General features: G+C 36.7%; 1 protein-coding gene across 2 annotated transcripts in view; it reads left to right on the top strand.

Annotated features, from left to right (window-relative positions):
* The first annotated feature begins 1,281 nt into the window (after window positions 1-1,281).
* Window positions 1,282-10,218, top strand: part of grap2a (GRB2 related adaptor protein 2a) — a 10,000-nt gene continuing 1,063 nt past the window's right edge. Inside the window, exons 1-8 of one of the 2 annotated variants that reach the window (XM_081349087.1) lie at window positions 1,282-1,453; window positions 5,772-5,850; window positions 6,220-6,336; window positions 8,020-8,111; window positions 8,223-8,342; window positions 9,040-9,223; window positions 9,576-9,680; window positions 9,927-10,025. In XM_081349087.1, the coding sequence (XP_081205213.1) occupies window positions 5,794-5,850; window positions 6,220-6,336; window positions 8,020-8,111; window positions 8,223-8,342; window positions 9,040-9,223; window positions 9,576-9,680; window positions 9,927-10,025 (774 nt within the window). In that variant the 5' untranslated portion in view covers window positions 1,282-1,453; window positions 5,772-5,793. The remainder of the gene's footprint in view (window positions 1,454-5,771; window positions 5,851-6,219; window positions 6,337-8,019; window positions 8,112-8,222; window positions 8,343-9,039; window positions 9,224-9,575; window positions 9,681-9,926; window positions 10,026-10,218) is intronic. The other variant, XM_081349088.1, reaches the window with a different exon arrangement.

Raw genomic sequence — 10,218 nt, 5'->3', positions numbered from 1 at the left:
CAAAGAATCAAGAAGTGCATCATGTGCTGATAGAGGTGATAAACTGCACACTCAAACCTATACAAACTCCATTTTAAAGGAGTGTCTTTAGTATTTTATGTATTCCATTTTCCTTCACATCAAGCCAAGCATGACTGAGATAGGTCTGCTTGAGTGACCAACAGTAGTTATATAACAGTTGGTCAGGATACAGCAGCGGAATCCCATTCACTTTTGCATTCTGACCTGTCTGAGGTCATGTTCTGTGTTCTGTCAGGAAGCTTAACTTAATTATTGACAGACAGGGAAGGATATTTGTCAGAAAGGAGAATTAGAAAAGGATTTAACCCAGAGTTACCACAGCTCAGATCCGCCTGGACATAAAACAGCCATTTCAGAGAGTTCTTGGAAATATAGGGGTCACATTTTACATTACTGTTTCCATGTTACAATTGTAAGTTGCTATATATGCAGTTAACTATGATAACATATTGTCGAGCATAACAACGTTGCTCAAAACATGCAAAAACATGATGAAAAGTCAAACCGTATATGTGGCTTGAGGTGTTGGCCTGATTCCTGCAGGTGCATAAAAGGGTTGCACAGGGGGACCCCCAACCAACTACCAAACATACATTTTGTCCAGACCTCTGCTCTATAGAAACCATGAACTTGAGCCAGAATCAGCTTCATCAGTATGTGCTTAGAATGTAGAATGTGTATAACTTTGTCTGGGTGTTGTAAAATGCATAAAAAGACACAAGGTTTCTTACATGGTGTGTTAGGGAGAGAAAGAGAGAGAAACCACACACTTCCAGTGAGTTGTTCTCAAGCTGTGTTTCCTGTCGCATGCTTTGCCACTCTAGCAGAACTGCAGAAGTTGTGTGTTCCTTCTCTGCAAACCTTACTCACACAGATAAGCAGACTCAAGTGCATATAGTTTATTTTAACACTACCAGAAACAAACGACATTACATATTAGGCTACCAACACATCAACCAAATGTTTAAAGATGTTACACAGTAACAGGCTATATCAAACTATAGCTTTGGGGATTTTGTATTCCTTTTATATACAACTAGGCTATGTAGGCGACATATTTCAACAAGGTTTTCAAAGTGTCTTTTGTTAATCACAAAAGTTAGGCTACATCAGGCTACAAGATCGATATAGACGCTCGATCGCGAACAGAAGTTTCAATCATGGCAACAGTTCCTTGAATCGACCCCATTGAAAGTCAATTGAACACTTCTCACACGGATATATAGTGCACTATGTAGGGCGGAGTCAAAGGTTCCGCTCGCTTTTGTGGGTGCTGTACTGTGCAGTGCTTTGAGACGCAGCCCCGCGCGTACGCGCATGCAAGACAGGTAGCGGCTGAATACAGGGTGATTTGTGAGACGCTAAGGTGACAGTTCTTCTGCGGGAGGTTTATCTTTTCTTCGTTGCCGGACAGTAAAACAGCGAGACAACGGTAAACTAATTTGGTTTGTCTCTAGTTTCATACAAAATACTGAAAGTTGCCACTACCAGAAATAGAAGCGTGAATTCGCGCATGTGAATTAGCTGTTTGACATTAACACTTACAACACTGCGTGCGCGCTGACACACTGAGATGCTCGTTTGAACTGTTCGCTTCTGCATTAATATTTGTCATATTAAAAACTGTTGATTTAAAGACGTGCTTAAATGCGTGAAATTTGTTTTGTAGACAAATGTTCCGTAAACTTAACATTAAATATAATGTTGGTCAGGATAGTGAAGGAAAACCATGAAAGTGGTTGAGAGAAATCCAGAGTAGCCTATGCAATCTAGCTAAAATATTAGGAAGCGTTGCTACTTTGAAGAAGCTAAAATATGTCAACTAGCCTATAATATATATATATATATATATATATATATATATATATATATATATATATATATATATATATATATATATATATATATAATATATATATAATAGCCTAATATAATTTCTTTTGGTCGCCTTTTCCACTTCAGTTTCCAATTTCCCCTTTTCTAGCAATTAAAAGTTATCTTAATATCAACTGTAAAATTACAAACTATGCAAATTGTTTCGCTTTGTTTTACTTGTACATAGGCTACAGTAGGCTACGTAGTGTGCAAGTTTATGCTCTGAGCCTCTGCGAAAGAGCACATACAGTTACACAAAGATATCATCTATCGAGGGAATGAGACTTAAGCTAAGTGTTTATTCATGAAACAACTTCCCTGTAACAGCAGTCAAATCAGCTTTCAGTCTTTATATGGCTTTTTTGTTATTCTCTCTCTTTATTTTAGAGTCTGTATTGATCTGGTGACGTTTGCATGAACCCTGAGGCCTGTATATCAAGGTTAAGAGATAAATGGGAGATAGAAATATGATTTAAAAAATGCCAAACGCAGTTTTCATTTGAATTCACATTTATTCATATTTTCACATTGTTTTAGCCTGTTATCTTGATATTCCAGATTGACAGACTATAACGTGAAATAGTGCAGATCTGTAAAGGAAGTGTGACAGGTTCAACAGCAGTTCTGACAGTGTACAGAATTATTTAATCAGTTTAATAACAAATTATATTATCAGCAAAAATTGAATGTCACAATTGAGTAAAATTTGAATTTCACAATTTTATTGAACATCTTCATATTTGGTTCATCTCTCTTTTGCTTTAATGACAGCAGAATAAACTAAATAAACGAATGATCATGTTCTCCTGCATGATTTGATATGATCCAAAGAGCATCTTTTTTTGGAGAACATCTGACAAATGATCGATGTCACAAATCTACTTATTTAAATAATGACCTAGGGATAGTGAAGAATATTGAATTTGTTTTAGTGTGGAATTTTAAACCCTGTATGAGAAAGTTTTGGTTTGAATTTTTGATCAACTTTGAAATATTAACCCACCTTAAAGTATCTTTATGCAAAGAATGGATATAATTGGCGTATTCTATCATCTCTCTGATTTCTCATTCATAGCCAGATTAAGTGAGATTAATCCACAAAACCATAACAGCCCGTTTATCCTCCTCACAAGCTTCCTAATTGTGTATCATTGAACAGAGAACAGACAGTGTTTCTGTAACATTTGCAGTCAGGTTTCTAATCATCATGGATGGCACACTTTGCACTCCATTTAATGTGAAATTGTTGCTTTTTGAACACGTGTCGTCATTTGGCCCCCTCTGTCGCTGTCTGCGTTGCGGCAGGAGCTCAGACTCAGTTTAGGCAAAGATAACTGAGCACCGTGGAACTGACAAAGCACATTAACATGACTGACAGATCAGCTCTTGCATCTAATCGCTGCTCATCTGAGAAATGGTTTTTCACAAGGGCAGAGGGGAGAATGAGGGACAGACGACTCCAAATCCATGTGGCTCAGTGTAATCAGGAGGTGAAAAATTGAAATAGATGACATCGAAAACTATGCCAGAGTAGGACTCTGCAAACCAGTACAGTAAAAATAGCATGTACAGTATAAGACCAAAAAGATCACATGAGATTTAATTGCTATCATTATTATTGGGACAAAATATGGACAGAAGTTTCTTTTTTTTCTTTTTAGATCATCGATAGTCTAATCCAAGAGGCATGATTAGATGCACATGCATTTCTTTGAACAAATGCACAGTATTTTATGAAGAGAATATACATCAGCCCTAATATTACTGGTGCGATTGCAGGGATAAAACGTAATTTCAACTATGAGACAATATCACATCTGTTGCAGCTGCAGCATTATTCATTAACAGCTCTGTTAGAAAGTAACCTGTTATATTACGAGGAATCAAAATGTCCTTGATTTTATTTTAAAGGAGAAGAGCCTGATGCACTAAGAAAATAATATTTAGCAAAAATGACTTCTACAGCATTGTGACGCCAGAGAGATTAACAGATCAACACATGCCTGTCCTTATTTACTATGACACCTATTGGGTTGTTGATTATGCTCGTGAAATGGGTGTTTCTTAAAAGTGCAGAAGTAAAAGGTACTTCTACTAATTACTACATTTAGTGCAATGACCTTGCACTAATTTATAAGACCTCTGGGATAATAATAATAATAATAATAATAAATGTATGATATGACACCTTGAAATATGAGATCAAAGGTACCCTTGTGTTCACAGAGATCCATGTTGGAGTAGTGTGTTTTGCAAGGCCGTAAACCATTTCTTGAACATTGAGGGTGGGACCAAAGTTTTGTTTTTTTTGTGGGGGTGTAATATGGTCTTTAAATTTAAATGAATTGAATAATTAAAAGCGATTTAAGGAAATAAAGAAACAATAAGAAAAAGAAAAAAGAATGGTAAAAGAAGTTGTATGTATAATTGTAGTTGTGAAGTAATCAATTAAAACTATTTACAAATAATATTTTATTATAAAATATGCACACATTCACATACACAGATATGGTAGCCTATTTTGGCCATCTCATTGACATTGATGAGCGCTGTTAGACCACTGAGGAGGACCGGCCTAAAAATGTAACTTGAAAAACTTTTTGTCATAACATCAAAAAGAGCAGTGTGTTGTATACGTTGTATATCGCTGTCTATAGGCCTGTTCACACCAAGGACGATAACTATAACGATAACAATGAAGATATAATTCTTCTAAAAATAAAAGAATAGAAACATTATAGCGTCCACACCACAACTATAATGATAACGGCACCAAGAAACGATATCGTTGGAATCACTTTCAGAACTACTTTTTTCAGCTGATAGACGATAAAAACATTGACAGCCCATCAGAATCCACATGACTTTGAGGAGCTTGAGCTTTTAAAGCGGCAGACGACAAAACTGCAGCATACACTTTTAAGCACACACAGTTATATAGTTAGCATTCTTGGTCTGAACGAGCCCTATATATATATATATATATATATATATATATATATAAGCCACTTTTATTTCCCTCTCGCGTGTTTTCTCATGTACCGTCACCATCTTGAAATGGTGGATGGGGAAGGACATGCATTATAATATTGTAGTGATTAAATATAATTTAATCTGCATTTCCTCCTCAGCTGTTTGTGAATCTCTCCTTTCTACTGATGCAAATGATCATGATAACCAGCATCCCTTTCTTTTCTATACACTCTTTCTCTTTCTATTCAGAGGAGAACAGAGAAGACCTTTAAACTTCTCAACCAATCTGGTTAAAAAGAAGATTAACCAACTTTGTTAAAATAAAAACAATCTCTTAAAGATAAACTCCCATGCACCCACTGCAAATATGAAGGATTTTCATAAAAATTGTATTTATAGTGTCCTTGTTACACGTTGCATGTAGTTACTAGGCCTATAGTAATAACTATAAGCATAATTACACGCAACTAACCATAAACCAAATTCTAAACTATACTATACTAAACTATACTATACTATACTATACTATTCTATACTATACTATACTATACTATACTATACTATACTATACTAATCTTATAGTAAGTACATGTAGCTAATTATTATTACTCAGTACGTAAATGTATAATTACGCTGTAACACGGACACCTTAAAATAAAGGGTAACCAAGTTTTTGATGTATTTATAATGGACTGGCTTAAAGGGTTAGTTCACCAAAAAGAAGCTTTAAAAGCTTCAAAACATTATAAGTAATAATGACTTAAATGTTTGTTTCCTACTACCTTACAAGTTTAGACGACCTGGATTATACAGTAGCACACGTGTGAATGGACTACGTGTATGTTTTGTGATGCCATAATTAATTTTACTTCATTAATTTACACCGGCATCTGTCTGTTTAGGCGGAGTTGTGATGGCCTCCTGATGCCAGTTAAACAAGTGTATTCTCAGAGACCCTCAGATCACAGACAGTGTATTATAGTAAGTCTTGACCTCTTCATTCATAATTATGGGTTAATACAATAATTGACCTGCTTCAGTCATTTCTTTACCTATTCCCCCCATTAAAACCTTTAGGACTGTGTGGTCAAATCTTAAGCTATGATAAGCATTGAGTAGCCTTTTTCTCACCAACTTGCTCCCTTTTAATAAAGATGCACTTTTGCATTACATACAATTGTGACTAGCCAGCTAACCACAGCTGCACGCTTTTGCTTAGCAAGAACATCAGCAGGAGTTTGACCTCTCTGGTCTCTCACAAGCCTGAGGTTAACACATTTACTCTTCATTTTCTGGTGCTTTCATCAGCCTGGCTTGTCTAACCTGTTACCTTTATCTCTTTAATGGCAGCTTATAGACCCTCTTCTCTGTTCATCTCAGTATTTTATCATGGAGGCCAGGGGAAAGTATGACTTCAATGGCACAGCAGAAGATGAGCTCAGCTTCCGGAAAGGAGACATTCTGAAGGTGAGTGATAGAGGACCCAAGCACACAAACTAAAAGCTCTTACTTTGGTTTCAGAGTTGTGAGGCCCTTGAGTCAGGGCTTTAAAACACCGCTCACTGCAAGCGCCATTCTGTACATTGACCGCCACATGAAAAGCATTACAGATGCTAGTAAAAAAAACGGAATGTGAACAGTGTAGACAGAGAAAACAAGTACAAGACAAATCCAGCTATTGTTTTGATACATTGCAGAAAGAAAAAAATGGGCTCGCTGAACATGGGCTCATAAAACTCTGGATGCTTCATGAAACTGCACAGAAAATGAGGCATTCAAGATTTCTTCGAAATGGTTGAGGTTTTAAACACAAATGGAGGTGTGAATCTTGACCTACACACATTTGATGAGTTGTGGATTTTCAAATAACTGTTGGCATCAGCAGCCAATGGGGGATAAAGTTCAAACAATCTTTTAGTACTGCTCTACCACTCCTCACTACAGCAGTTACTCTATAGCTAGTGCCAATGCATTGGGCAAAGATAATGTGAGTCATATGATGACTGTAGTTTTTAGTTTTTAAATAAAGACAATTATGCATTGCATAAAATATAATAATATGTAAAAAAAATACAAATAAAAAAACTGTAATCATGATGATTATAAAAAAAATCAGAATTATGACATTAAAGGAACACTCCACCGTTTTTTCATATTAAACTATGTTATTCCCTTAACTAAGACGAGTTGATGCATACCTCTCTCGTCTCAGTGCGTGCACTCAATCGCTCTAGCGCGCCGCCACACTTTGATAGCACTTATAGCCCAGTTCATTCATTAGGATCCAAACAGAGATGAAGTTAGAAGCGACCAAACACCTCCACGTTTTCCCTATTTAAATACAGTTACACGAGTAGTTACATGACCAAGTATGGTGACACAAAATAAAACGTGGCGCTTTTCTAAGTGGGTAAAAAGGATAACTATAATGTATGGCGGAACAGCACTTGGGAGCACTTCGACTCGGCGCAGTAAAAAGTCACGTTGGTTCTAATGACAGAAGTGAGAGGGAGAGGGGGAGAGGATTTTTCAGGAGTGATGATATTACTGCGCTGAGTCGAAGTGCTCCAAAGTGCTATTAATTTGTGTCACCATACTTGGTCGTGTAACTACTCGTGTAACTGTATTTAAATAGGGAAAACGTGGAGGTGTTTGGTCGCTTCTAACTTCATCTCTGTTTGGATCCTAATGAATGAACTGGGCTAAGCTAAGTGCTATCAAAGTGTCGCTGCGCGCCAGAGCGATTGAGTGCACACACTGAGACGAGAGTGGTATGTATCAACTCGTCTTAGTTAAGGGAAGAACATACTTTAATATGAAAAACCGGTGGAGTGTTTCTTTAATCTCATAATTATGACATTAAAGGTTGATTTACTCTTTGTATCATATTCCAGCTTTTTAAGTCATAAATTACTTTTTATCTCATAATTTCAACTCATGTCGAAAATATGTCCTTGTATTTCATAAACTTAGCTTTTTATGTCATAATTATGTTTTTATCTCAAATTATCTCATAATTTTGATTTTTTTTAACTCATAGTTATGACTTATAATGTCATATAAATAAAAATATCTATCTCATAACTATTTACCAAAGCATGATTGTTTTATGTGACAGAAATTAATTTTGACAAATACTACTCTAAACAGATCCTAGGATCTCAAGACGACTGGTTCAAGGCAGAGCTACACGGTCACGAGGGCTTCATACCAAAAAACTATGTTGAAAGTCAAGTGCCAAGGTGAGCTCATGTGATATTTATCTTTGCAACCACATGCAAATAACCTGTGAGCATGTAGTAGTTAATAGTGAGACCTGAATAAACACACGTGTATTTGGATTACCTCTCCAGCTGGTTCAAAGAGAGCGCCACTCGTGGTTCGGCTGAGGATGCGCTAATGTCCCAAGAGGTGGGTGCTTTTCTGATCCGTGGCAGCCAGAGTTCCCCTGGAGACTTCTCCATCTCAGTCAGGTAAAACATTTAGTGGAATTAGTGGATTAATATTACAATGTCAGATTTAAATTTTTGCATCAGCACATATCCGTTTTGTTTTGCTTGTGTGTTTCCTTAAGTTCACTGTAATCAGTGTAAAATTACACGAAAAGAAAAGAATGTTGAAAATGTTATCCTAGTACTAATATTTCAGCTGGCCAATGAAGGTCACCCTTAAAGTGCTGTGAATCTGTTATCCCACAAATTGTAATGTCAGTGCTTAAGCCATGAGGCTGAAAGATCCTCATTGACTAGAGGCTCACACCTGAGCCATTTCAGGCCCACACACACTGAATCTGGCCTATGGAAACACTCCATCAATAATGCATCTATAACATCCATCTTATTACAGCGGTCAGACAGTCCATTTGTTTCAGCCATCCTCTCATAAATCACCTATACAGTAGATCTTAACTGAATGCACTGTGCAAGACTGAGAGAGAGAGAGAGAGAGAGAGAGAGAGAGAGAGAGAGAGAATGAGCAAGGGTTCCCTCTAGTGCAGAGAGCGGGTTGTGCAGCTTTTGTTAACTGTAGTTAAAAAAAAAAAAAGGTCTGTCATATGACCAAACGAGACACTGAAATAAGTGTGAACATTTCGGGTTAATTTTGATCACATTTACTTTTTAATTAATAATTAATATACTGTATCACTTTGTTTTTTCCACTGCTCTACAGACACGAGCATGATGTACAGCATTTTAAAGTTATGAAGGATAAAGCGGGCCAGTACTACCTGTGGACGGATAAGTTTACATCTCTGAACAAGCTTGTGGAGCATTACAAGATCACCTCCATATCCAAGCAGAGGCAGATATTCCTAAGGGACGGAAGTGGAGATGAGCCAAGAGCACCTCCGCCTGTAAATAAACTCTATATTTAAATCAATAAATATAGTATGTTTGCTGTTAATCCTCTAGGTTTCTGTTTATAATGAATCTCATAACAGAACTCCAGTCAAACTTAATCATTAAACTCTCGTTTTACCTTCTTTGAACTAACCCATTTGCTGATTTCACTCTTGCTTCTCAAGAGATATCTGATGTAAGACCATCAAAAAGTAAAGCTTTGTGGGGCAGATTTTAATTTCTAAGTTTAGATATTATCAATGCACTATATGAGCAGATTCTGTCAAACATGGCTTAAATGTGAATGAATCTGAGAGTCTGTGTACAGGAGATAAATAATGATCAATAATTGGTCCTTATTTTCAGTTAAAGAGTCAAGTAGAAGCTCGGCCTCCCCCAGGCGGTGGTTATGGTGGTCCACAAACCTCATCACAACACCGCAACACAACAGATCAAACTCACAACCAGAAGGTACAAGCATGTCAACGGTCAAACCCCAGCTGTGCATGCATTTAAAACTGAAAAACCTTGCTGAATTATTAAAAAGCTTCCATTCAAAATGCTCCAACTAACCAACTGTAACCTACAGGAAACCTGGAAAACAGATTATTAAAAGCTTAAATATTAAATATTGTATAAATAAGATATGTATTACATTTTAATTGTATTATATATACTGTATAACAGTTCAATAAATAAAACTATGCTCTTTTTTAGAGTAAGAGAGGAAGTGTTGAGGAGAAAGCTAACACTGTGGGTCACCAAGGGAGGAACAGTCCAGCCCCTCGGCGAACCTCTGATACTTTGCCTTCTCCGGTATGATACCAGAAATCCCACTTGCTCTCAAGGCTTAAACACTGTCTAGTGTGAACACCTTCTTTTTTTCTTTCGTTTTTGTTTTTAAAGTGATTTGTGTCACATTTTGTTAAAATACTTTCCTGTCCGTGATGCTAGTGGCACAGAAACGACACACTTCACCTTTAAATGGCTACCGGTAGTTATATAAATA

This window comes from Scardinius erythrophthalmus (assembly GCF_964197995.2).
Source record: "Scardinius erythrophthalmus genome assembly, chromosome: 1".
Classification (NCBI taxonomy): domain Eukaryota; kingdom Metazoa; phylum Chordata; class Actinopteri; order Cypriniformes; family Leuciscidae; genus Scardinius; species Scardinius erythrophthalmus.
Note: the sequence above shows the minus strand (reverse complement) of the source record. Positions and strands in the feature narration are given on the sequence as shown.